The following is a 27916-nucleotide window of genomic DNA, read 5'->3' as shown; positions in this document are numbered from 1 at the left end:
TTGTTTAATTAAAAACTTAGAAAAGATGTATCAGGGCAAATTGCAAGTGATATTCCATTAAATTGGATGTGGGAGGGTATGAGAAATGGTTAGATTTGACCTTAAAAGTCAATTTTACACATATATATGTAAAATTTATAATGAGACAATGTCTTGCGCAAAAAGATATTTAACACTCACTAAAATCTTGGTATAAAAACATCATGTAGCAAAACATGTTTTTTAATTAGGCCTAGGGTCTTCTGATAACAAGACTGCAATATTGGACTTTTTTGGAAGTTGTTGTGTGGAATTCAAGGAGTTTGAAGGCCCAATATCTGACAGGCTTATGTCTGGATATGATTTGAGTAAATATATGATACGTTTGGATTTTTGAATTCATGGGGCAAATGAGTTGCATTATCATATCTATTTTATCTTTTAGACTGTTGATGTTGGTAAACATTGGACACATTTCTACATCTCTTTATACACTTTTACTTCATTTACTTATATAAAGTTGTATATCTGACTTCTTATCTTTAATACTAACTGATCTATATTTAAATTTAACTATGCATGAATTCACTATTAATATGAACTTCATTTTTCTTTTCTAAAAGATTGTATACCTGACCAGACCAATTCATTTCTACAGCACAGAGAAGATTGGAAGTAAGCTGTCATTGATATATTAACAAGTCAAATGTCTGGTTATGTTGTACAGACTATTTATCCCCATCAAAACATTTAACAGAATGATACTTGAAATGATTTCTATGATTTTTATGCAAAGTCAAAAGTTAAATTTCCTATACAATCATTAAGTATAACCTTTGTTTCACAAAAAGGGGTAACTTTTGCTTTTTATGCCCCACCTACGATAGTAGAGGGGCATTATGTTTTCTGGTCTGTGCGTCCGTCCGTCCGTCTGTCTGTTCGTTCGTCCGTCCGTCTGTCCCGCTTCAGGTTAAAGTTTTTGGTCAAGGTAGTTTTTGATGAAGTTTAAGTCCAATCGACTTCAAACTTAGTAAACATGTCCCCTATGATATGATCTTTCTAATTTTAATGCCAAATTAGAGTTTTTACCCCAATTTCACGGTCCACTGAACATGGAAAATGATAGTGCGAGTGGGGCATTCGTGTACTGAGGACACATTCTTGTTCTATTTGTCTTTTAATACTATGTATTTCATTCTTTACTTAGTATCCAAAACTCATTCTCTTTAATAGTGTATTGACACTATCATAGATTAGAATAAGGGCATATTGTGCACAACAGATTGATATTTTGTGTATACGATGGTGTTCATGCAATCTAAACCCTTATTTGCAAGACTTTTTACTAGAAAGTAAAAATATATTCTGCATTGAGGTGAACTTTCTATTCATCTTATCTATATACATATAAACAAGAAATGTATCAAAAAAATATATACTTTGATGTTCAAGTTAAAAAATGATATGAATGTGTCAAGAAAATGACACAAGCTGTTCATATAAATGTCACTGCAGAATGTTATATTTAGAATTGGAGTTATCTTCCTTTGTTGTTCCTTATTTTGCTTACAACAAATTAAAATATTTAAGGTTGAGGTCTTATTTAGGCTTGTGTACAGTTTACATTCTTTATTTTTTCATAGAAAAGAAATTCAGGCAACTTTGGAAAGATTGAAGAGAGCAGAGAGGAATCTGACAGCAAAAGAACAGGAGTTAAGAGAAAGAGAAATGAAACTTAAAGAAAGAGAAAGGAGTTTGGAGCAACAGTTTAAAGTTGTTGTGAGTCTTTTAAGTTATTTAATCAGGGAATCAGGATTTAAAAAAAAAGTTAACTTTTTCTATTCCTTAAACATGTTAACAGAATACATAGTACTGAATATTCTTGTTTATTGATGTGTTGTTTTGTGCAGTGAAGTTTAAAGAGAAATTCAAAGTGTCTTACCTGGTAAACATATCGTTGCTGGGCTTCTAAAATATTGTATATGACTTTTTTGGCTAAAAATACTTTTTGACACCAATGGTCTGGGCGGGAGGAAATCTTTGGTATTACAAAATAGCATACAGTTAGACCAATCATAGTGTGAAATAAGACATATTACAAAATTGCCAATGGCAGTTGTTTGTAAAGTTTGCTTCCAAAATGTTGTATGAAAACTTGAAAATCGTTGTAGAATGGCTTTGGAAAAAAAATAATTGTACATTTCTTTATTTCTGTGAAAATAATTTAAGTTCTTGGATAATCCAGAAATGTCAAAGTTTGTATTTCACTGCTATTTACAAAAATGTTCAAGTTCACATACGACATTTTGGAAGCATGCATTTTGCCAAAATTTTCAAAGCCTGTTTTTGAGATATTTTTTCCTTGAAAAATTTGTAATTTACAACATTTTAGAAGCCCAGCGACGATATATGATTTAATGGAATAATCTAGATATTAAACTGCTGATTCAGGTAAAAGAAAATTGACAAATAGTTTTTCGTAATATTACTTTTATTTATTTTTTTAAAAGTCATACAGATCATCTTGCCCGAAAAAATGAGGATAGGCTTTGGAATAACAACCAGAAACAAAATCTAAATTGAACTAGTTTTGGTGTAGACTGCACATGTTAGACTTGTTAAAAGACAGAGAGCATTCAGTAATATAATAAAAAGGGTATATGTTAATGCAATAACTAGAAAATTATTATTTTACTTACAATACTACGGGGAAACTTTTTATTGTGATGTCAGAAGAATATTATTGTTTCTTGTTTTTTTCCAGCATTTGGAATCATTTGATGTGAACACTTGGAGAGAAGTTGATGTGGTAAGTTTATCATACAATAGATTCTGTCAGTTTTTCCCCCTGATATTAGAAGGTATCTAGAGTAAGCTTGGATAATCTTTAATGTGAATATATTTATTTGCTGTTTCAGAATCTAATGCATTCTGGGTAGTATTTTCAAAAGGAAACACCAAAACCCTGCAGTTGACTATGAATAATAAATAACGTTGAATTAATTTCAAGATGTACATGTTTTAGTCTGGCTTCAAAGCAGATTGATTTAGATGAAATACCAAAGATAGCCAAACACGCAATACAATTTCATCAAAAGTTACAGTAGACATGTAGATTTTGAATGATGCACTTATCTCTGTACATTGTTGGCATCGTTGAAGCATTTGTAAGAATGTCTAGGACATTTCTGTTGCTAGCTTGAATGTAACTTTTAGCATTTGGACTTCTACAGCACAAATCAGTCTGTATCTAATTCTGTCTATGTACTATTTTCAGTTCCAATGGATATTACAGATCAGTAACAGTAAGTATATTTCTTGGAGGTAAAGATTTATTTAACCAAATTTATATCTCAAGCATTGAATACATTAAATTGAGAATGGAAATAAGGAATGTGTCAAAGAGACAACAACCCGACCAAAGAGCAGAAAACAACCGAAGGCCACAAATGGGTCTTCAACATAGCGATAAAATCCTGTATGCAGAGGCAGGCTTCATGTGGCCGCTTAACAAAAATTTGGGTCAGTTCATTAAAAATGGATGTCATACTAAACTCCAAAACATATAAATGAACTAAAATTAAATATACAAGACTAACAAAAGAATATGTTTTAAGATGATTCATAAGAATATATAAATTGAAGTTTCTTGGTGAAAAAAAATTCAAAAACACAAACAAATCTTGAGGTCGGCAAGCAGTCCTCAAAAATGTATATCTTATCTTAAAAAGAGTAATACGTTCCACTTAGCTTTTAACAAACAGTGATTAGTCAATCAAATGCTTTTACATTATCATTCATTGTAAGGATTTCCTGCACAGGAGATTATCTTAACTTTATTTGGCAGTACCTTTAAGGATTTTTAGCCCTAATTCTATAAAACTTTGCACTTTATTATGCCTTTTTAAACCACAGAACATTATAATACAAGCATGGGTCCGGAAACGGTCATATATGCCAGTCATGACTGATTTGGAAACTCAAAAGTCCTAAATTATTTGTTTGAATTCAGCTTGGATGTCGTTATTGTCTTGATTAAAGCCTCAAAGGCGATGTTCACAGATCTCACCAGTAAACACCTGTTAAGCAAAAAAACAATATGGTGATTTCCTGTGCATCAAATTTAACATTTTAACCATTCTGACCTAGATTTTGCAAAACAAATATTATTTTATTTATTAAAGAAGACAAATGGCACTGTTGACTCGAGAATCTGTCTATTTTTATCCAAATAAAACATATAATCCATTTATAATCAATCAGCTGATTTGGTCAATGTTTGTTAAATATAGATTTATGTTTACTGAGTTTGCGCATGGAAACTGGGGATCAACATGGGTTAATTGAAAGATCAATTTCACTGTTAACCTTTTGGTAGGAAATGGTTGTTTAAGATATTAAAATATTTCCAAAAATTGGTAAAGCGTATAATTGATAGGAATGAAGAAAAAAAATGTTTAAAAAAAGAATTAAAACCTAGTTTTCCCTTTTTGATCCTCATATCGTAAACCAGGTGAATACACATTTATCTTGTTGTGTATTAGGTAATCACTTACACTCATCCAAACAGCAGCAATTTGAACATTACAAATGATATCTTGTACATGGTATAAGAAACTCAACACAGTTTATTAATTGGTTAACATAACTTTATTTCAAGATGATGCAACATGCCGTAATTATTTCCTCTTCTAATTTATGCAAATTTAAAGGGTTATGCATACGCCCTCAGTGAAGCAATACACAAGAACAAAACGTCTCCTCATGTAGATTCTAACTCAGAGACATCACTGTTACTGTTAGTTCAAGGTACAGTTACACTTGGTTGACCTAATATTTCACCAAAAAGGAATTTACTTGTCCCTGTGCAAGACTTGTCACTCTCAGAAAAAATGCATTATTGTGCATCATGATAATATAACATCACCAAAAAAGATGACTGAAATGACTTGGAATAATTTCCGGATCCTTGAATACAAGTATTAAATAGTATTGTAGACAACAAAATATATTTCTTGTATACTATTAGTGTAAAACATAAATATATTATTCATTGCAATTTCAGATTACTCAGATGACCTAGAACAGTATGCAGATTTATTTTTACAGCATAATATAACAGGAAAGAGGCTAATGAGAATGACTCATGCTGATATAGAAAAGTTAGGAATTTCATCCTATGGGCATATCTTAGATTTATCTGTAAGTTATGAATATCATCTTATGGACATGTCTTAAATTTAGCTGTAATTTAGGAATATTATCCTATGGATGACATGTCTTAAGTTTTCTATAAGTTAGGAATATCACCTTATGGACATAACTTTAGCTGTAACATTCAATATACATGTCTTAAATTTAGCTGTAAGTAGGAATATTATCCTACGGATGACATGTCTGCAATTTTTTATAAGTTAGGAATTTCACCTTATGGACATAACTAAGATTTAGCTGTAATATTCTATGGACATGTCTTAAATTCAGCTGTAAGTAAGGAATTTTATCCTATGGACATATCTTATATTTAATTGTAAGTCATGACATTGCACAGTACTGTCATATCTTTTATTTTTCTGTAAGTTAGAGATTTCATCATATGGACATATCTACTATTTATAGATACATGGACATATCTACTATTTATAGATACATGCTCATAGAACTATATTGGTTAATACTACAATTGAATTATAGAGAAACAATCTGATTTAATCAAAATATAATTTTATTGAATGTGTACAAATGTAAAAAGTACATTGCATTTTGAAATATTTTCACATCTTTTTTTACCTTTGATTAAGTTTTATAATTGAATGAGGTGGGATTTTGTCTTTTAAAAAAAAATGCTAAACAAAAAAAAATGGTTTACAATATTAAACAATGTTAGGAACAGTAAATCTTAGAATAGTTAAGAACAGCCAAATGAACTGGTATTTCAAATTTGACATTCTTAAAAAAAAATGTTTTCAGAAAATCAAATTCAGTGTACAAAATGTTTGAAAAGAAATAGAGTTATCTCCCATTTGCCAGTTTTGCTTACATTTTAACATTTCAACCTTCTTTCATTTTAGACAGAGATAGAGTTACTGAAAGCTCATAATCATAGACTGCTTAATTTCCCTCCTTTAGCAAAGGTAAGGAACTGTTAAACGACTTATTTTCACAAGATATGTCTTAACACCAACTTTATAAGTAGATTCAAATATGAATACTGAGCTGACAAAATAACATTTTCAAAAGGTATTTTAAAAATGTGGTAACCACCTTAAAGACAATTTGTTAATCTGTCTTACATTTTCCATTTTCTTTAACCCCTCCCTAAACAAATGACTCCTCCTGATAGCTGATATGGTGTTCCTTCCCTGTCCCACCTTTTAGGATAGTATTATGGAAATGTTATTACTAATACTGAATATGTTGGATACAAAAGTGGGAACTTTTACTTTTTAGTTCACCTGGCCCAAAGGACCAAGTGAGCTTTTCCCATCACTCGTCATCCGTTGTCCATTGTTGTTAACTTTTACAAAAATCTTCTCCTTTGAAACTACTGGGCCAAATTTAACCAAACTTGGCCACAATCATCACTAGGGTATCTAGTTTAAAAAATGTGTCTGGTGACCTGGCCAACCAACCAAGATGGCAGCCATGGCTAAAAATAGAACATAGGGGTAAAATGTAGATTTTGGCTTATAACTGTGAAACCAAAGCATTTAGAGCAAATCTGACATGGAGTAAACTTGTTTATCAGGTCAATATCTATCTGCCCTGAAATTTTGAGATGAATTGGACATCTGGTTGTTTGGTTGCTGCCCCCCTATTGGTAATTTTGAAAGAAATTTTGTCGTTTTTTGGTTATTATCTTGAATACTATTATAGATAGAGATAAACTGTAAACATCAATAATGTTCAGCAAAGTAAGATCTAAAAATAAGTCCACATGACCAAAATGGTCAGTTGACCCCTTAAAGGGGCACTAACTGTCAAATTCATGGTCACCGATTTTACTCAAATTCTCATATTTGATTTATAACAATGTAAAACATTTATCCAAACTATCAAAAGTCTTAAATAAACAGTTTACATAGCATGGGGTAGATAATATATAGGTTCATTTCGTGTGAATTTTAGTCCAGACGCCATCTAATTAACTATCGATTTTACCTCAGATGACCATATAAGCGATGTAAACATAAATAAAGATATGAATAGATTAAAACAACACATGCAATTGGATTTTTATAGGTCTGTTTGAATTTATTGTATAGATTAAAAATATATGTTTCTCATTGTTTTTAACCGTATAAGAATGATTTTATGTTCGAATTAGTAATCAAATGATTTACCGTAGTTTCACTTTCATTGTTGACGTTCTTTTTCTTTAAATAACCAGTACAAGTACAATGCATGCGTTGTCAATCTCTAGCTAGGGGTTAAATTGAAGTTCACATGAATACGAATTTAAAGAGGTTGACTCATTCAGTGAATAACTAATTATCAATGTTTCTTAGCGTAATTTGACAAAATTGAACCTTTTTGGCTGCAAAAATCAAATTGTTATTTCACTATTTCACTTTCATTATTGATTGAACAGAAAAAAAATCAAATTTAAGATTTTTAGCTCACCTGGCCCGAAGGGCCAAGTGAGCTTTTCTCATCACTTGGCGTCCGGCGTCCGTCGTCCGGCGTCGTCCGTCGTCGTTAACTTTTACAAAAATCTTCTCCTCTGAAACTACTGGGCCAAATTTAACCAAACTTGGTCACAATAATCATTGGGGTATCTAGTTTAAAAAATGTGTTCGGTTACCCGGCCAACCAACCAAGATGGCCGCCATGGCTAAAAATAGAACATAGGGGTCAAATGCAGTTTTTGGCTTATAACTCTGAAACCGAAGCATTTAGAGCAAATCTGACAGGGGTTAAATTGTTTATTAAGTCAAGATCTATCTGCCCTGAAATTTTCAGACGAATCGGACAACCCGTTGTTGGGTTGCTGCCCCTGAATTGGCAATTTTAAGGAAATTTTGCCGTTATATGGTTATTATCTTGAATATTATTATAGATAGAGATAAACTGTAAACAGCAATAATGTTCAGCAAAGTAAGATTTACAAATAAGTCAACATGACCGAAATGGTCAGTTGACCCATATAGGAGTTATTGCCCTTTATAGTCAATTTTTAACCATTTTTCGTAAATCTTAGTAATCTTTTACAAAAATCTTCTCCTCTGAAACTACTGGGCCAAATTTATCCAAACTTGGCCACAATTATCTTTGGGGTATCTAGTTTAAAAAATGTGTTCGGTTACCCGGCCAACCAACCAAGATGGCCGCCATGGCTAAAAATAGAACATAGGGGTCAAATGCAGTTTTTGGCTTATAACTCTGAAACCGAAGCATTTAGAGCAAATCTGACAGGGGTTAAATTGTTTATTAAGTCAAGATCTATCTGCCCTGAAATTTTCAGACGAATCGGACAACCCGTTGTTGGGTTGCTGCCCCTGAATTGGCAATTTTAAGGAAATTTTGCCGTTATATGGTTATTATCTTGAATATTATTATAGATAGAGATAAACTGTAAACAGCAATAATGTTCAGCAAAGTAAGATTTACAAATAAGTCAACATGACCGAAATGGTCAGTTGACCCATATAGGAGTTATTGCCCTTTATAGTCAATTTTTAACCATTTTTCGTAAATCTTAGTAATCTTTTACAAAAATCTTCTCCTCTGAAACTACTGGGCCAAATTTATCCAAACTTGGCCACAATTATCTTTGGGGTATCTAGTTTAAAAAATGTGTCCGGTGACCCGGCCAACCAACCAAGATGGCGGCCACGGCTAAAAATAGAACATAAGGGTAAAATGCAGTTTTTTGCTTATAACTTAAAAACCAAAGCATTTAGAGCAAATCTGACATGTGGTAAAATTGTTTATCAGGTGAAGATCTATCTACCCTGAAATTTTCAGATGAATCTGACAACCTGTTGTTGGGTTGCTGCCCCTGAATTAGTAATTTTAAGGAAATGACCGAAATGGTCAGTTGACCCCTTTAGGAGTTATTGCCCTTTATAGTCAATTTTTAACCATTTTTAGCTCACCTGGCCCGAAGGGCCAAGTGAGCTTTTCTCATCACTTGGCGTCCGTCGTCCGTCGTTGTCGTCCGTCGTCTGTCGTCCGTCGTCCGTCGTCGTCGTCCGTCGTCGTTAACTTTTACAAAAATCTTCTCCTCTGAAACTACTGGGCCAAATCAAACCAAACTTGGCCACAATCATCATTGGGGTATCTAGTTTAAAAAATGTGTGGCGTGACCCGGTCAACCAACCAAGATGGCCGCCACGGCTAAAAATAGAACATAGGGGTAAAATGCAGTTTTTGGCTTATAACTCAAAAACCAAAGCATTTAGAGCAAATCTGACATGGGGTAAAAATGTTTATCAGGTCAAGATCTATCTGCCCTGAAATTTTCAGATGAATCGGTCAATCGGTTGTTGGGTTGCTGCCCCTGAATTGGTAATTTTGAGGAAATTTTGCTGTTTTTGGTTATTTTCTTGAATATTATTATAGATAGAGATAAACTGTTAACAGCAATAATGTTCAGCAAAGTAAGATCTACAAATAAGTCAACATGACCAAAATGGTCAGTTGACCTGTTTAGGAGTTATTGCCCTTTATAGTCAATTTTTAACCATTTTTCGTTAATTAAAGTAATCTTTTACAAAAATCTTCTCCTCTGAAACTACTGGGCCAAATTAATCCAAACTTGGCCACAATCATCTTTGGGGTATCTAGTTTAAAAAATGTGTGGCGTGACCTGGTCAACCAACCAAGATGGCCGCCACGGCTAAAAATAGAACAAAGGGGTAAAATGCAGTTTTTGGCTTATAACTCAAAAACCAAAGCATTTTAAGGAAATCTGACATGGGGATAAAAATGTTTATCAGGTCGAGATCTATCTGCCCTGAAATTTTCAGATGAATCGGTCAATCGGTTGTTGGGTTGCTGCCCCTGAATTGGTAATTTTGAGGAAATTTTGCTGTTTTTGGGATACGATTGCTTTCAGGCAATCTGTAAACTTATACCGGTGGCTCAGAGCATTGCCCTCACGTCAATCGTTTTATTCTAAACATTAAGGAACATCTCAGATTCTTATGATTGTCTTGCTTTAAAAGGTAAAAACAAACAAAGGGATTGAACTTAAACAACTTTCCTATAATGTTCTTTTCATAATCTTCATGTTTGATAATTCCCTTGACTTATATGCGTGTTTTAAACAACACGGAAAATCAGAATTAAGCAGTATTTATATTTAGTATTTTTATAAATTTAGAAACAACGTTACACGTCAGAGGGAATTCCCAGTTTTGATAAAATGCGAGAGTTCTCTGAATTCCGATAAATCTATTTCTGTCATTTAAGAACTGAAGTGGAGTTTTTCTTATATGTTACCGTTATGAAACTGATATTTGAGATTGTACTTCCATAAAGAAATAGAGAACCATATAGGTCGTTTAATAAACATTTAATATACGTTCTTGCTCCAGGGTTTGTTTTGGAAATTATGCGCATGCGTATAGTTTTCTTGACTTAAAGGGGTTTTAGATTGAATGGTTGCTCTGGATTCTCCACTCAGGTAATTAATTTATAACTCATGGGATTTTTTCTATGTATGTCTGCTATTGAAGGTTATTGTTGCATAATTTTAAATCATATGCATCATTTAAATTTAAAAAAAAGGAATCCTTATCGTAGAACACCCCTTCAGGCGAAATGGAGTCTTCCATATTGTTTCGGAAGGGAGACAATTCGAAACGATAATATGGAAGACTCCTTCCGTGAATTCTGAATAACAACACGTCGAGTATTAGCTCGTTCTGTCAATAAACGTCGTATTATATTAAAAACGATCGCATTTTAAACCGATAAATGTGTACGGAAAGGAGTCATGATCACTGACCCAAAGGAAATTAAATATTTAAAGAGTTAGGAATGGGGTTCCTCCTAGAATTAACGTAGGAAAATAGGTGATAAGATACGAAGTGAAATACCTTCTCTCAGTCTGAGTCTCAGTGACTGCTGTGGAAAGTAAACTTGGAATTGATAGTACAAAAATAGAACATAGGCCTGATTACATTGTTCATACACTTTTATCCGTGATTGGCTATTTTGTAACTATTTTAAATGTGCAGTTGAATTAGTTTTGAAAATAATATTATCCAGCTACATGTATACATGTGTCAATGAAACAACGGCAATCGTATCCCTCAGAGCAATCTGCTCTTTGATTGGTTATTATCTTGAATATTATTATAGATAGAGATAAACTGTAAACAGCAATAATGTTCAGCAAAGTAAGATCTACAAATAAGTCAACATGACCAAAATGGTCAGTTGACCCGTTTAGGAGTTATTGCCCTTTATAGTCAATTTTTAACCATTTTTCGTAAATTAAAGTAATCTTTTACAAAAATCTTCTCCTCTGAAACTACTGATCCAAATTAATCCAAACTTGGCCACAATCATCTTTGGGGTATTTAGTTTAAAAAATGTGTGGCGTGACCTGGTCAACCAACCAAGATGGCCGCCACCGCTTAAAATAGAACATAGGGGTAAAATGCAGTTTTTGGCTTATAACTCAAAAACCAAAGCATTTTGAGGAAATCTGACATGGGATAAAAATGTTTATCAGGTCAAGATCTATCTGCCCTGAAATTTTCAGATGAATCGGTCAATCGGTTGTTGGGTTGCTGCCCCTGAATTGGTAATTTTGAGGAAATTTTGCTGTTTTTGGTTATTATCTTGAATATTATTATAGATAGAGATAAATTGTAAACAGCAATAATGTTCAGCAAAGTAAGATCTACAAATAAGTCAACATGACCAAAATGGTCAGTTGACCCCTTTAGGAGTTATTGCCCTTTATAGTCAATCTTTAACCATTTTTCATAAATCTAAGTAATCTTTTACAAAATCTCCACTGAAACTACTAGGCCACAATCATCTTTGGGGTATCTAGTTTGAAAAATGTGTCCGATGACCTGGCCATTCAACCAAGATGGCCGCCACGGCTAAAAATAGAACATAGGGGTAAAATGCAGTTTTTGGCTTATAACTATGAAACCAAAGCATCTAGAGCAAATCTGACCAGAAGTTAAATTGTTAATCAAGTCAATATCTATCTGCCCTGAATTTTTCAGATGAATTGGACAACTGGTTGTTGGGTTGCTGCCCTCCAATTGGTAATTTTTAAAGAAATTTTGCCGTTTTTGGTTATCTTGAATACTATTATAGATAGCGATAAACTGTAAACAGCAATAATGTTCAGCAAAGTAAGATCTACAAATAAGTCAACATGACCTAAATGGTCAATTGACCCCTTAAGGAGTTATTGCCCTTTATAGTCAATTTTTAACAATTTTCATCAATTTGGTAAATTTATGTAAATATTTAATTTTTACCAAATATAGTTCTCTGTTACTAATGGGCAAAGTTCATTATAGATATAATTGTAAGAAGCAAAATCGTTCAGTAAAGTAAGAACTTCAAACACATCACCATCATCAAAATACAATTTTGTCATGAATCCATTTGTGTCCTTTGTTTAATATGCACATAGACCAAGGTGAGCGACACAGGCTCTTTAGAGCCTCTAGTTCGTAAATCTTAGTAATCTTTTACAAAAATCTTCTCCTCTGAAACTACTGGGCCAAATTAATCCAAACTTATCTACAATCATCTTTGGGGTATCTAGTTTAAAAAATGTGTTCGATGACCCGGCCATCCAACCAAGATGGCCGCCATGGCTAAAAATAGAACATAGGGGTAAAATGCAGTTTTTGGCTTATAACTCAAAAACCAAAGCGTTTAGAGCAAATCTGACATGGGGTTAAATTGTTTATCAGGTCAAGATCTATCTGCCCCGAAATTTTCAGATGAATCGGACAACCCGTTGTTGGGTTGCTGCCCCTGAATTGGTAATTTTAAGGAAATTTTGCTGTTTTTTGGTTATTGTCTTGAATATTATTATAGATAGAGATAAACTGTAAACAGCAATAATGTTCAGCAAAGTAAGATTTACAAATAAGTCAACATGACCGAAATGGTCAATTGACCCCCTAAGGAGTTATTGTCCTTTATAGTCAATTTTCAACAATTTTTATAAAATTTGTAAATTTTTACTAACATTTTCCACTGAAACTACTGGGCCAAGTTCATTATAGATAGAGATAATTGTAAGCAGCAAGGATGTTCAGTAAAGTAAGATGTACAAACACACCAACATCACCAAAATATAATTTTGTCATGAATCCATCTGCTTCTTTTGTTTAATAGTCACATAGACCAAGGTGAGCGACACAGGCTCTTTAGAGCCTCTAGTTTATATATCTCGTAGCTAGTGCCCCTATAAGGAGTTATTGCCCATCATAGTCAATTTTTAACAATTTTCACTAATTTTGTAAATTTTTTGTAAAATTTTAAAAAATATTTTCCTCTGTATCTAAAGGGCCAAGTTTATTTTAGATAGAGAAAATTGTAAGTACCAAGAATTTTCAGTAAAGTAAGATCTACAAATACATCACCATCACCAAAACACAATTTTTTCATGAATCCATCTAATATGCACATAGACCAAGGTGAGTGACACAGGCTCTTTACAGCTTCTAGTTTTTAGCTCACCTGGCCCAAAGGGCCAAGTGAGCTTTTCCCATCACTTTGCGTCCGGCGTCGTCTGTCGTCCGTCGTCGTCCTGCGCCCGTCATCGTTAACTTTTACAAAAATCTTCTCCTCTGAAACTACAAGGCCAAATTTAATCAAACTTGGCCACAATCATCATTGGGGTATCTAGTTTAAAAAATGTGTCTGGTGACCCCGCCAACCAACCAAGATGGCTGCCATGGCTAAAAATAGAACATAGGGGTAAAATGCAGTTTTTGGCTTATAACTCAAAAACCAAAGCATTTAGAGCAAATCTGACATGGGGTAAAATTGTTTATCAGGTCAAGATCTATCTGCCCAGAAATTTTCAGATGAATCGGACAACCCGTTGATGGGTTGCTGCCCCTGAATTGGTAATTTTATGGAAATTTTGCTGTTTTTGGTTATTATCTTGAATATTATTATAGATAGAGATAAACTGTAAACAGCAATAATGTTCAGCAAAGTAAGATTTACAAATAAGTCAACATGACCGAAATGGTCAGTTGACCCCTTAAGGAGTTATTGCCCTTTATAGTCAATTTTTAACCATTTTTCGTAAATCTTAGTAATCTTTTACAAAAATCTTCTCCTCTGAAACTACTGGGCTAAATTAATCCAAACTTGGCCACAATCATCTTTGGGGTATGTAGTTTAAAAAATGTGTCCGGTGACCCGGCCATCCAACCAAGATGGCCGCCACAGCTAAATATAGAACATAGGGGTAAAATGCAGTTTTTGGCTTATAACTCAAATATCAAAGCATTTAGAGCAAGACGGAGTGAAATTGTTTATCATGTCAAGATCTATCTGCCTTGAAATTTTCAGATGGATCCGACAACTGGTTGTTGGGTTGCTGCCCCATAATTGGTAATTTTAAGGAAATTTTGACGTTTTTTGTTATTATCTTGAATATTATTATAGATAGAGATAAACTGTAAACAGCAATAATGTACAGCAAAGTAAGACCTAAAAATAAGTCCACATGACCAAAATGGTCAGTTGCCCCCCTAAGGAGTTATTGTCCTTTATAGTCAATTTTTAACAATTTTCATAAAATTTGTAAATGTTTACTAACATTTTCCACTGAAACTACTGGGCCAAGATCATTATAGATAGAGATAATTGTAAGCAGCAAGAATGTTCAGTAAAGTAAGATGTACAAACACATCACCATCACCAAAACACAATTTTGTCAGAGCCTCTAGTTATTATTTTAAAATTGTTATTAAGGAGAATTCTTGATGTGGTGAAATATTTTGCTGTATAACTAGCTCAGCTGTCCAAACTGAAGCATGAGCTTTTATCTTCACTTGGCATTTATAGTTGTCATAGTTGTCTGTTCAACTTTTTCAAAGATCTTTTCCTCTGAGACAACTTAGCCAAATCTAACCATACTTGGCCACAATCATCAATATGTTGTTTAAAAAATGTGTATGATGACCCTGTCTGTAAAAAATTATGCCAGATGTGGCTAAAAATAAGAACAATGTAGTAAAGTGCAATTTTTATGTCCCATTTATGGGCATTATGTTTTCTGGTCTGTGCGTCTGTCCGTTCGTTCATGTTCATATCATTTTCTATGTTCAATGGACCGTAAAATTAGGGTCAAAACTTTAATTTTGAATTACAATTAGAAAAATCATATCATGGGGAACATGTGTACTAAGTTTCAAGTTGATTGGACTTCAACTTCATCAAAAACTACCTTGACCAAAAACTTTAACCTGAAGCGGGACAGATGTACGAACGGACAGACGCACAGACCAGAAAACATAATGCCCCTCTTCTATGGTAGGTGGGGCATAAAAATCAGCAAGATATGGGGTTCGTGTTGCTTATTCTTTAGTTTTCTATGTTGCGTCATGTGTACTATTGTTTGTTTGTCTTTTTCATTTTTAGCCATGGCGTTGTCAGTTTATTTTCGATTTATGAGTTTGACTGTCCCTCTGGTATCTTTTGTCCCTCTCTTATACAAATACGTCAACATGACTTGAATTGTCAGTTAACTCTAAATAGAGCTGTCCCCTTTCAATATCGATTATTACTCAAAAGTGGCCATTGTTGAAGATGTAGGTGAGTGACACAGGCTCTTTCAACTGAATAAAGGGTATTAAATGATATATTTAAGAATGCAATAATAGAAAGACTTAAAGTATGAGAACTGCCATTCTCAGTGTATGAGGAAACCAAAAATTAAACATGCATGTATTTTGATATATAATTTTAGGATGCCTCTCCAAATACAAAAGATACCTCACCATTATACAAGAAAGTGACCTTGACCTTTATATTTGGACATCACCATAGATTATCACCATCAACAGGGGTATGTAATCATCTTTTATCACCATCAACAGGGGTATGTAGTCATCTTTTATCACCATCAACAGGGGTATGTAATCATCTTTTATCACCATCAACAGGGGTATGTAATCATCTTTTATCACCATCAACAGGGGTATGTAATCATCTTTTATCACCATCAACAGGGGTATGTAATCATCTTTTATCACCATCAACAGGGGTATGTAGTTATCTTTTATCACCATCAACAGGGGTATGTAATCCTCTTTTATCACCATCAACAGGGGTATGTAATCCTCTTTTATCACCATCAACAGGGGTATGTAGTCATCTTTTATCACCATCAACAGGGGTATGTAATCATCACCATCAACAGGGGTATGTAATCCTCTTTTATCACCATCAACAGGGGTATGTAATCCTCTTTTATCACCATCAACAGGGGTATGTAATCATCTTTTATCACCATCAACAGGGGTATGTAATCATCTTTTATCACCATCAACAGGGGTATGTAATCCTCTTTTATCACCATCAACAGGGGTATGTAACCATCACCCTCATCAGAGGTATTTAATCATCTTTTATCACCATCAACAGGGGTATGTAGTCATCTTTTATCACCATTAACAGGGGTATGTAATCCTCTTTTATCACCATCAACAGGGGTATGTAATCCTCTTTTATCACCATCAACAGGGGTATGTAATCCTCTTTTATCACCATCAACAGGGGTATGTAATCCTCTTTTATCACCATCAACAGGGGTATGTAATCCTCTTTTATCACCATCAACAGGGGTATGTAATCATCTTTTATCACCATCAACAGGGGTATGTTATCATCTTTTATCACCATCAATAGGGGTATGTAATCATCTTTTATCACCATCAACAGGGGTATGTAGTCATCTTTTATCACCATCAACAGGGGTATGTAATCATCACCATCAACAGGGGTATGTAATCATCTTTTATCACCATCAACAGGGGTATGTAATCATCTTTTATCACCATCAACAGGGGTATGTAATCCTCTTTTATCACCATCAACAGGGGTATGTAATCATCTTTTATCACCATCAACAGGGGTATGTAATCATCTTTTATCACCATCAACAGGGGTATGTAATCCTCTTTTATCACCATCAACAGGGGTATGTAATCATCTTTTATCACCATCAACAGGGGTATGTAATCATCACCCTCATCAGGGGTATGTAATCATCTTTTATCACCATCAACAGGGGTATGTAATCATCTTTTATCACCATCAACAGGGGTATGTAATCATCTTTTATCACCATCAACAGGGGTATGTTATCCTCTTTTATCACCATCAACAGGGGTATGTAATCCTCTTTTATCACCATCAACAGGGGTATGTAATCATCCTTTATCACCATCAACAGGGGTATGTAATCATCACCCTCATCAGGGGTATGTAATCATCTTTTATCACCATCAACAGGTGTATGTAATCATCTTTTATCACCATCAACAGGGGTATGTAATCATCTTTTATCACCATCAACAGGGGTATGTAATCATCTTTTATTACCATCAACAGGGGTATGTAATACTCTTTTATCACCATCAACAGGGGTATGGAATAATCTTTTATCACCATCAACAGGGGTATGTAATCATCACCATCAACAGGGGTATGTAATCATCTTTTATCACCATCAACAGGGGTATGTAATCATCTTTTATCACCATCAACAGGGGTATGTAATCCTCTTTTATCACCATCAACAGGGGTATGTAATCCTCTTTTATCACCATCAACAGGGGTATTTAATCATCCTTAATCACCATCAACAGGGGTATGTAATCATCACCCTCATCAGAGGTATGTAATCATCTTTTGTCACCATCAACAGGGGTATGTAATCATCTTTTATCACCATCACTGCTTGAAAAATGTGAAATAATTTTGTCACATTGATTTCACACTTGTTGTGAGTTATGGGATATCTATACTTATATATTGAGTATATTGTAAAGTTGTGTATGTCTGTCAGATATGGTTTACCTGACATTGACCTTATTTCAGGAATAAGTGATCACATAGTCTGTATTGTATATACTATAAACAATATATAGATAGATTTAAGGTGTACATGTCTGGCAGGTTTCATCCTACTTTAAAATAATTTTCTTGGTTAATTGGCTAAAGTTAAGGTTTTAATTTTGAGATGTACATTATAGTCTGGCAGATTTTATCTGCATAACTATAACCTCATTTCAGACCCACCCATAATGTTGGCCAATGGTAAGTTTTTAGTTTTTTTTGGTTTTTTTTAGTCCACTACAGTCAAATTTGTTTTAGTCCACTACAGTCAAAATGACAAAGTTCGGAGGCCACACTGTCTGTTCTTCACTTTGAACATTCGCTTAAATAATCAGTTTTCCACACTTGTTTTTCTTGATGCTTGAAGATAATGACTGGAAAATAGTAATATGGTTTTATCATGACAAATAACAGATCAAATTTGAATTTTGTTGTGGTCTAATGATTTTGTGCAGAGTTCAGGGATCTACATGGATGAAATTGAACGATGGAGGAACTTTCACCATCACAAACCGTGTCTACGCTGTACAGTGTAGCGTGATTGAAACTATTTTATCCCTCCATGTAAGGAATGATGAACAGGCTGATACATTGCTTATCTAAATTATTTCATTATAGAAGTTTCAATATTATCATTAATTACCATTTGTAACCATTCAAATGCCAAGCCTCTATGGTCCCCCCTTAGTAGAGAATGACCAAAAGCTGTAATGAAGGTTCCCATGTAGTTTTCTTGCTATTTTTGGTAAATGTTAAGGGGGTTAAAAATCATGTACACTGTCAAATTAGGAAGTCATGACCACATGACCAGTATGGCTGATTTGCAGCAACAACAAAACGATTTGTACGGGTTATGTAAAAGGTTGAAGAGATTTTTAGGGCAAACCTTGACAAATGAAAAGATTTTTAATGACTTTATCTAGCTAATTGAGGCTATACAAAATGTATCTTTCAAGTCTGAATGTAAACCGGAAATGCGGATGTATCAATTTGATTGTAAACTACGAAATGAATTCAGAATTACGATATGTTATTTCTTTGGGTGAACAGTAAATATTTTAACAAGTTTTTACTGTTTTACTTTTAAAGTAGTTCTATATTATCGTTACAGCAGTACTGGAGTTATTTAATAAAATAATGTTAATGTTTTACATCTTATTTTGTACTTCTTAAATAAGGGGGAAGTATTGCGTAAGTTGATATAAAAGCATGTGTTCTACTTGTTAAACTGTTTTCTTTGTAACTGGATTATAAATTTATTTATTTAATCTAAACAATCATTAGCATTTGCTAAAACTTAGTTGAATAATTCAATAAATCAATCGTCTATCTTCAAAAAGTGTTCTCCTGTCAGGTTTGTCCATCTTCCTGTACAAGCTCAGGTAAAAGTGATTAGCGATCTTCATCTGGACATTCCTCAGGCGTTGGAACTGATTGAATTATAATACAAAAAGCGTAAGAGTTATTCAATTACATGCTTTTGATTATAATTACTAAAAAATGGCCTCAGGCAAAATTAATTTGAACGATGGTGGAAGACAATTTAATGATGGTGCGGGTCATTTGACGATCACAGAAGATATTTGAACAATAGTGGGGCACCATCATTAAACAGGTCATGGAGATCCTTGGAGTTATGGTCCTTGGACAATTTATTAACATCATGCTTGATGATATTGCCTATTTATTTGTTATAAAGATTACACCATGACAATTTATTGTTCAAGTCAGAATTTGGTTCCAATGCAATGATTTTTTAACCAGTACTAAGGTTGACTATGTATGTATTGCGTGTTCTTTGTTTTCAAAAGCTATACGCAACAGGTCAACTATATTTGGTGCTTTGATTGATTGCAAGGTGAATATGTATGTCAGTCAAGTAACATTTGACCTTGACCCTATTTCCATGATTCATTGGTCAATGTTAAGTTTTTGTGTTTTGGTCTATTTCAATTACCATAAGCAAAAGGTCAACTTTATTTGGTGTATGAACATGATGAAATGATTGTAAGGTGTACTTGTCACTAAGTATATATGACTTTGACCTCATTATAATGTATCTTTAAAAATGTTAAGTTTATGGGATACTTGTCCTAATACAAGTTTATGTGATGCTTGTTGATAGACCATTATCTTTGGAACCTTCAACATAAACTCAATGGTCAGTATCTCAAACATGCAACACATTTCAGCATATGCACCCTTGTCTCCATTATAGCTCACCTGACCTCAAAGGTCAAGTGAGCTTTTCTCATCACTTGGTGCTGTCGTCCATCGTCATAGTTGTCTGTTAACTTTTACAAAATCTTCTCTGAAACTACTGATCATCATTAGGGAATTAGTTCAAAAAATGTGTACAATGACCTTTCCAGCCAACATACATGGCTTACATGGCTAAAATGCAGTTTTTGGCTTAGATCAATTGTAAATAAAAATATCAGGTGAGCGACACAGGCTCCTTGGAGCCTCTAGTTTTATGTTAGCATTTTTATTCAACCTGTTTAGTAGTTTTGTAACACTAAGTAATTTTGTAAATTCTTCTTGTATTAAACTTGGATATAATCTTTTTCATGATTAAGAGAGCAGAATTATGGAAAATATTTTTTGTATTTTAGTTTTAATTTTTACATTATGTCTGAGGTTTAAGTAATTTAAACATCAAAAACTGTGACAGAAATTTATGGTATTTTACAACCCAAAAAGTATTTTATGTGACTGGATAAGAGACTTTTGTTGTTCAGTTATCTTATAATTTTTGTGCCACATACTCAGAAACCAAATTTTATCTTAATGGCGAATGTGAGTTTTGTATTTAATTCTGTTACAGATCTATTAGTTTAATGAACTAAAATATTCATCTTTCATAAAGATATAGTCCTTTTAACAAGGTTAGAAAGTGCAATCTTTTTAAACTGTCAGACTATTCTGTAGACCTGTTATTGTAGTAGGGTAGTGTTGCACTTTATTTAATTGCTGGTATTTTACCTGTGTTTGTTTAAGGTAACATTGAAGGTCAGTTAGGGTTAATACCTGTCCATCATCATAATGGGCTTGTCAATTTCTTATCCATTTTACTTTGAAGCCTAAAACGAAAGTGACAGTGTTGAATTGATTTTTAAGAGTTGTTCAAATAGAGGGTGGAATGGAGGGAGGAGTAGTTATTTGAACAAGATTTTTTTAATAAAAAATATCAATCACTTTGGTGAAATAATTACTATACATATGGAATTTTAATAACATATTTCAGATGTTGAGAAAATTTATTTACAATTACATAATTCTGTGTTTAGGTAAAGTTGTTAAATGTTAACATTTGACTTTAAATGAAGTTTAATGATTGGGTTTAATACACTAAGCTTCAAAGTTTTGTCGTGGAAGAAGTAGTTTTGTAATGAACAGTAAAAAAGCTTTTACTTTTCTACACTGGTTAGAGGTATAGGGGGAGGGTTGAGATCTCACAAACATGTTTAACCCCGCCGCATTTTTTGCGCCTGTCCCAAGTCAGGAGCCTCTGGCCTTTGTTAGTCTTGTATTATTTAAATTTTAGTTTCTTGTGTACAATTTGGAAATTAGTATGGCGTTCATTATCACTGAACTAGTATATATTTGTTTAGGGGCCAGCTGAAGAACGCCTCCGGGTGCGGGAATTTCTCGCTACATTGAAGACCTGTTGGTGACCTTCTGCTGTTGTGTTTTTTTTATTTTGGTCAGGTTGTTGTCTCTTTGACACATTCCCCATTTCCATTCTCAATTTTAGATTTTATGTTACTTAATTATAAGATCTTATAATACTAAACATGGTGGTTTCTGGAAAAAGCACTGAATTACTGACTACTTCGATATAATGGTATTTTGTTTTTGATACTGACTTTATAAGAAAACATTTTAAGTGAGCCTGTTTAAGTGAGCTGATGTGATGAAGACAGTATATAAAACTAAGTGCTGTTAATCTTTGATTGGCAGTTTGTCATAACAATCATGGTTTGGTTGGGTTTTTTTTGTCGAGCCTGCAACATTAGTTGCAGAAAGCTTAACATAGGGATAGTGATCCAACGGCGGGGGCTTTAGCTCACTTCTTAAAAACTTTATATTGACCTCATTTTCATAGTTCAGTGACTACTTGAAAAAGTCAAGATTTTTTGTAGTGTTAAATTCTCTCTTATTATAAGTAATAGGATAACTATATATGGTATGTAAGTACCCTGCAAGGTCCTCATGCCCGTCAGACAGTTTTCACTTGACCTCTACCGCATTTCATGGATCAGTAAACAAGGTTAAGTTTTGGTGGTCATGTCCATATCTCAGATAATATAAGAAATAGGTCTAGTATATTTGGTGTATGGGAAGGTCTGTAAGGTGTACATGTCCAACTGGCAGGTGTCATCTGACCTTGACCTCATTTTCATGGTTCAGTGGTTATGATTAATTTTTTGTGTTTTGGTCTGTTTTTCTTATACTGTATGCAATAGGTCAACTATGTTTGTTGTATGGAATGATTTTAAGGTGTACATTCTAGCTGGCAAGTGTCATCTGACCTTGGCCTCATTTTTATGGTTCAGTGGTCAAAGTAAAGTTTTCGAGGTTTTTTTGGGGTTTTTTTTAATACTATATGCAATAGGTCAACTATATTTGGTGTATGGAAATATTTTATGATCTTTATGTCTGTCGAACAGGTTTTATTTGACCTTGACCTCATTTACACGGTTCATTGCTCAGTGTTAAGTTTTTATACGCCCGTCGTCTTTTAGACGGGACGTATTATGGTATACCGTTGTCCGTCCGTCCGTCTGTCCGTCCGTCCGTCCGTCTGTCCGTCCGTCCGTCCGTCCGTCGTCCACACTTCGGACAATAACTCAAAAACACTTCCACCAATTTCCATGAAACTTAAGTGAATTGTTTATATCTATTGACATAAGCTCCCTTTCGTTTTTTTTTAATTTCAGATTTTAAGTTTTGGATTTATGGGGCTTTATTCATAAAAAAGGGGGGATTTTCAACACTTCGGACAATAACTCAAAAAGGCTTTCACCAATGTCCATGAAACTTTGGTGAATTGTTTATATCTATTGATGTAAGCTCCCTTTCAATTTTTATAAATTTCAGATTTTAAGTTTTGGATTTATGGGGCTTTATTCATAAAAAAAGGGGGATTTTCAACACTTCGGACAATAACTCAAAAAGGCTTTCACCAATGTCCATGAAACTTTGGTGAATTCTTTATATCTATTGATGTAAGCTCCCTTTCAATTTTTATAAATTTCAGATTTTAAGTTTTGGATTTATGGGGCTTTATTCATAAAAAAAAAGGGGGATTTTCAACACTTCGGACAATAACTCAAAAAGGCTTTCACCAATGTCCATGAAACTTTGGTGAATTCTTTATATCTATTGATGTAAGCTCCCTTTCAATTTTTATAAATTTCAGATTTTATGTTTTGGATTTATGGGGCTTTATTCATAAAAAAAAGGGGGATTTTCAACACTTCGGACAATAACTCAAAAAGGCTTTCACCAATGTCCATGAAACTTTGGTGAATTCTTTATATCTATTGATGTAAGCTCCCTTTCAATTTTTATAAATTTCAGATTTTACATTTTCGTGTTATGAATTTTTATGCTTAAAAAAGGGGGGACTTTCCAATTTTGGGACAATAACTAACACTTTCACAAAATTTTATGCAACTTTGATAAATTGTTTATATCTATTGACATAAGCTCCCTTTCCATTTTTATAAATTTTAGATTTTACGTTTTCTTAAGTAATGAATTTTTATACTTAAAAAAGGGGGATTTTATGAAACTTTGGTGAATGTATTAATGTAACATCCCTTTTGATTTGTATATATATTTCTAGTTGATCAAATAAATTCATTTAAAGCATAAAAGACAAGTTAAAAGAGCAACGGGCGTATCATGCGCTAAAGCGCAGCCCTTTATTGTGTTTTGGTCTGTTTTTCTTAAACTATGAGCAATAGGTCAATTTTATTTGTTGTATGAAAGAATTGTTAGCTTTACATGCCTGCCTTGCATGGTTCATCTGAGCTTTACCTCATTTTCATGGTTCATTGGTCAATGTTGAGTTTTCTTGGTTATTTTTTAAGTTTATGTGACTGTTGTAATAAAGCTTTAAAATATTTAGGACTATCAACTTAATATCAAGGATTAGTAAAGAAGGCGAGACATTTCATTGTGTGCACTCTTGTGGGGGTAGGGGTAATATGAAATAGAAATGAAATAATAGTAAGTAAAACTATTTTTTAGCGTACAAAACATTGATCCTTGTGGTAGGTGTAAGTAGAGGTTGTATGATTGAAGCTGTGAACATTTCACTGATAAATAAACATGGATAGATATATGCATGAGTGATATTGTTGCACTGACATGTGACATAATTGCCTAATATATTTGAGTATCAGGTCTAAAAATTTCCAAGAATGTGTATCATACTCAGACTCAGACATCAACCAAACAAAAAACTGGATATGGTGTTTCTAGTTCAAAGGAGTAGGTTGGATAAGGCCTAAGGGCCATATTTGTCCCCGATTATAAAGTTCAATGTAACAAGATGGTAAATGTTTTAAGTTGACCTTATGACATGTGAGAAAGTTAAATAGAACTATTTTTGTCAAAGTTTTATTCTAAAGCATTGATTTGTACATCCGAAATATGTCAAGATAAGAGATAATTTTGGCAAATTTTGATAAAATCTGCCAAATTTCAATTAAATTTAGGACCAGGAAACATGGAGAACAGGAGTTGACACACTAAATATTCAAGTTGTACATGTAAAATGTCTTTAAAAACATTATATTAAAAGATTTTTGTGTTCCACATATGTGCTCTTTGTTTCCTGTCCAATAATCAATTGAAATTTACACATTTTCATTGACTTTTTCGTAGAAAATCAAATAAGTACTATTTCTGACATCTGACATGAATAAAAAAGCAGGAATGTCAATTTTCCACAAAGGGCTTACTTCCTATATAGTCAGTGTATTAGCTATGATTCATTGTGATATTGGTCAATGAATCCTAATTTGAAATTTAAGCTTAAACAGGGGGCCATTTTAGGACCTTACCAAACCAAATCCTTTTGTATTCTGAGTACTGAGTAGAGTTCATTGACGGAAAGTTTTGGTCCTGTTGAAGTTCTAGAAAAATATAAGACAGTAAGATTAATGAGAAAAAAGTACAAACTGCTGATTTTTAAAAGGAAGTATTAACCATTTGCACATTTTCCTGTTTATCCTACTCATTGAGATCACAGAGATTACATTGGTTAATTGATTGGTGTTTAAGGCTTCGGTACTTTCAACACTGTTGTGCTATTTCGTGGTGGTCAAGTTTATTGGTGGAGGAAGCCAGAGTGCCCTGAGAGACCTTTGTAGGAAAACTGACAGTCCTATATTTGTAGCCCATCATTACAACTTTTGATATTTCTTTGAAAATTGGTATAGAGAAATAGACCTAAACTTGCTATGACATGTATGAGAAAGTATGAAGCCGTCAATTGTTTCTGTCAACCTGTATTAAATAAAGTTACTATGACCTACATTTCAGTCTACAGTGACCTATTTTTCAGTCCTTTTAAATAATTTTACAACTTTGGTGTCAATTGAAGGATAGAACTGATAGTTAGTTAAAAGAACAAGGTAATTGTAATTATGAATTGCCTGTGTTCTTTATGTACTGTTACATAATTATTGTAGTCATTTGCCCTAAATAGGGGCCATAATTGAAAATTAAAAAAAATATTTGGTACATTTCCCATAGTAGTCCTGAGATTTACAGGAGTTTATGAAGTAATGAAGATACACTCTTCTAAAAATATGTCTTACATCATTGTCAGGTATGATTTGATGAGGTCTGTCTCTTTTCCACCCTCATTCTTCTTTTTTTATGAACCCAACATTTCATGGGATTATTAGCTTAATCAAACATAAGTGAATGTTGTCAGACATAATACATGTCAAACCAGGGGGAAATTAACTTGTCCTCTTTGTTTATATATCATTATCTGCCAAACATGACATTCAAATTTAAATTTTAAGGACTTTTTAATGGAGTTATGTTTGTTTTTCAATATTGTTTTACACTAATTGAAACTTTAGGAATCCATTACATATAGAAAATCCTGATATTGATAGAGGATATCTTGGATGCTGGAAACTCTATAACATTACTTTAAAGGATACCATCAATGTACACTTACTATTTTTTTCTTTCTAAAGATTGCCAAGGAAATCCCTGTTTATGTTAAAAAGTCTGATTACACACTTAGATGAATATTCTTCTTCGTTGTAAATTCCTTTACGTTTTATGGTATTAAAGTAACTTCAAATGGTCTCTTCTACAACAGCTCACATATATAGTCTAAGCTATAGCATATAGCCTGTAGGGAATAACTATTGGTACAAAATGAAGATCATTTTCCATGCATATTAGTTTTGACAAACTCCATTAAATTTGTACATGATAGAAATTGGTTCCAGGACTAAGAGGTTTTATGCTGCAATTTCACAAGAACATTTGTAAGCCCTGAGGAAATTCAATAGTTGTTTCCAAACTATTTCATTGAATATGAAGGAAAGAAAATATTTTTTAACTATAGGACATTATAGATATGAATATATGTGTTGCACATGAGTTAGTTGCATGTCTCATTCGTTTTTGACATTGCTTTATTAGATTTGTTATAAGTATCTGAATCTGACTTTGCATTCTTGTTTTAAAGTGAAATTTTCTAATCTTAAACTGGATTAATTTTGTTAATTTTAGTGTTGTTTGTTTTGTATTTTATGATACTCGTTTGTATTACATCAAAACATCAATTATCTACCTTGCTTGGTTTTTATGATAATAAACAGCATACAATAATTGTTATGCTGAAAGAAAATACTTTTTATTTTTATACCAGCTCTTTAGAATGGCAACTAAAGATAAAAAAAGGTGTCTACTAAAACTAGGAATGGATAATTGGCTTGACTTTTCAAACAAATATACTTCCTTTTTTAATGTTTTGTAGCATTATAAATGATCTTATGTCTGGTATACTGTAAATTCAGAAACTATTGTGTACATTTATTATTGTGGTTTTATCATTTTAGACAACATGGGGATATTTATTTTTGCCATACTGAGAAAAATTCTGTTTCATTCATATTAAAAAATCCAAAATGGGAGTTTAGATCATAAGGATTACAACCCTGTTGCATGTTTTGCAATAACAAAAACATTGCAATAATTTCGAACTTTACCATGTTACAGTAGTAGACTTTTCTTCCCATCTTATTAACATCCTTATAATCAATGAAATTTTACACCAACTGTGTAATGCATCAGTTCTGGAAAAGTTTTCCTGAGGGATGCTTTGGATATTTTATTTAGATTTACAATAACATCATAAAGTTATAACGACATGTACTATATCTTTGGTAATTTCATTTGTTTAATATGTTTTAATTAGTTTACATAACATTAAATAAAACAAAATTAAGAGATAATCGAACGACTAGATAGTTTCCTATGCATAGTAGATTGTATTCAGGATGCATTTGTACAGTATAAACATTTCACAAGTGTTGGTGAATCTAAGACTGACATAACTAAATCTCTATATGTATAAGATACACCCATGTCAGTGTTAACCCAATTGGCTGTACCTGATATTTACCAAGATATTGGGGTAAAGCAAAATGATAGAGTTCAGTAATTTAGGAGGGTTGACTTTCCAGTTTCACTTTTTTTATGGATGAGTATGAGAAAGACAGTATGTCAAATTACATTTCATAAAATCTTTTTGTAAACATAATAGTACTCCATAAAGTATTTTTAGTTCTATGTTTTAGTAACCTTGTTGATA

General features: G+C 33.1%; 1 protein-coding gene across 3 annotated transcripts in view; it reads left to right on the top strand.

The window, feature by feature from the left end:
- Positions 1 to 27916, top strand: part of LOC139513648 (mitogen-activated protein kinase kinase kinase 20-like) — a 57800-nt gene that overhangs the window by 17518 nt on the left and 12366 nt on the right. For all 3 annotated transcript variants that reach the window (XM_071302327.1, XM_071302328.1, XM_071302330.1), the window contains exons 11-17: positions 603 to 654; positions 1623 to 1758; positions 2744 to 2788; positions 3257 to 3284; positions 5045 to 5181; positions 6051 to 6113; positions 15902 to 16000. In XM_071302327.1, coding sequence (XP_071158428.1) covers positions 603 to 654; positions 1623 to 1758; positions 2744 to 2788; positions 3257 to 3284; positions 5045 to 5181; positions 6051 to 6113; positions 15902 to 16000 — 560 coding nt within the window. The remainder of the gene's footprint in view (positions 1 to 602; positions 655 to 1622; positions 1759 to 2743; positions 2789 to 3256; positions 3285 to 5044; positions 5182 to 6050; positions 6114 to 15901; positions 16001 to 27916) is intronic.

The sequence above is a fragment of the Mytilus edulis genome, chromosome 2 (genome assembly GCF_963676685.1).
Source record: "Mytilus edulis chromosome 2, xbMytEdul2.2, whole genome shotgun sequence".
In the NCBI taxonomy this organism is placed as follows: Eukaryota; Metazoa; Mollusca; class Bivalvia; order Mytilida; family Mytilidae; genus Mytilus; species Mytilus edulis.
This window is presented reverse-complemented; position numbering and strand designations above follow the sequence as displayed.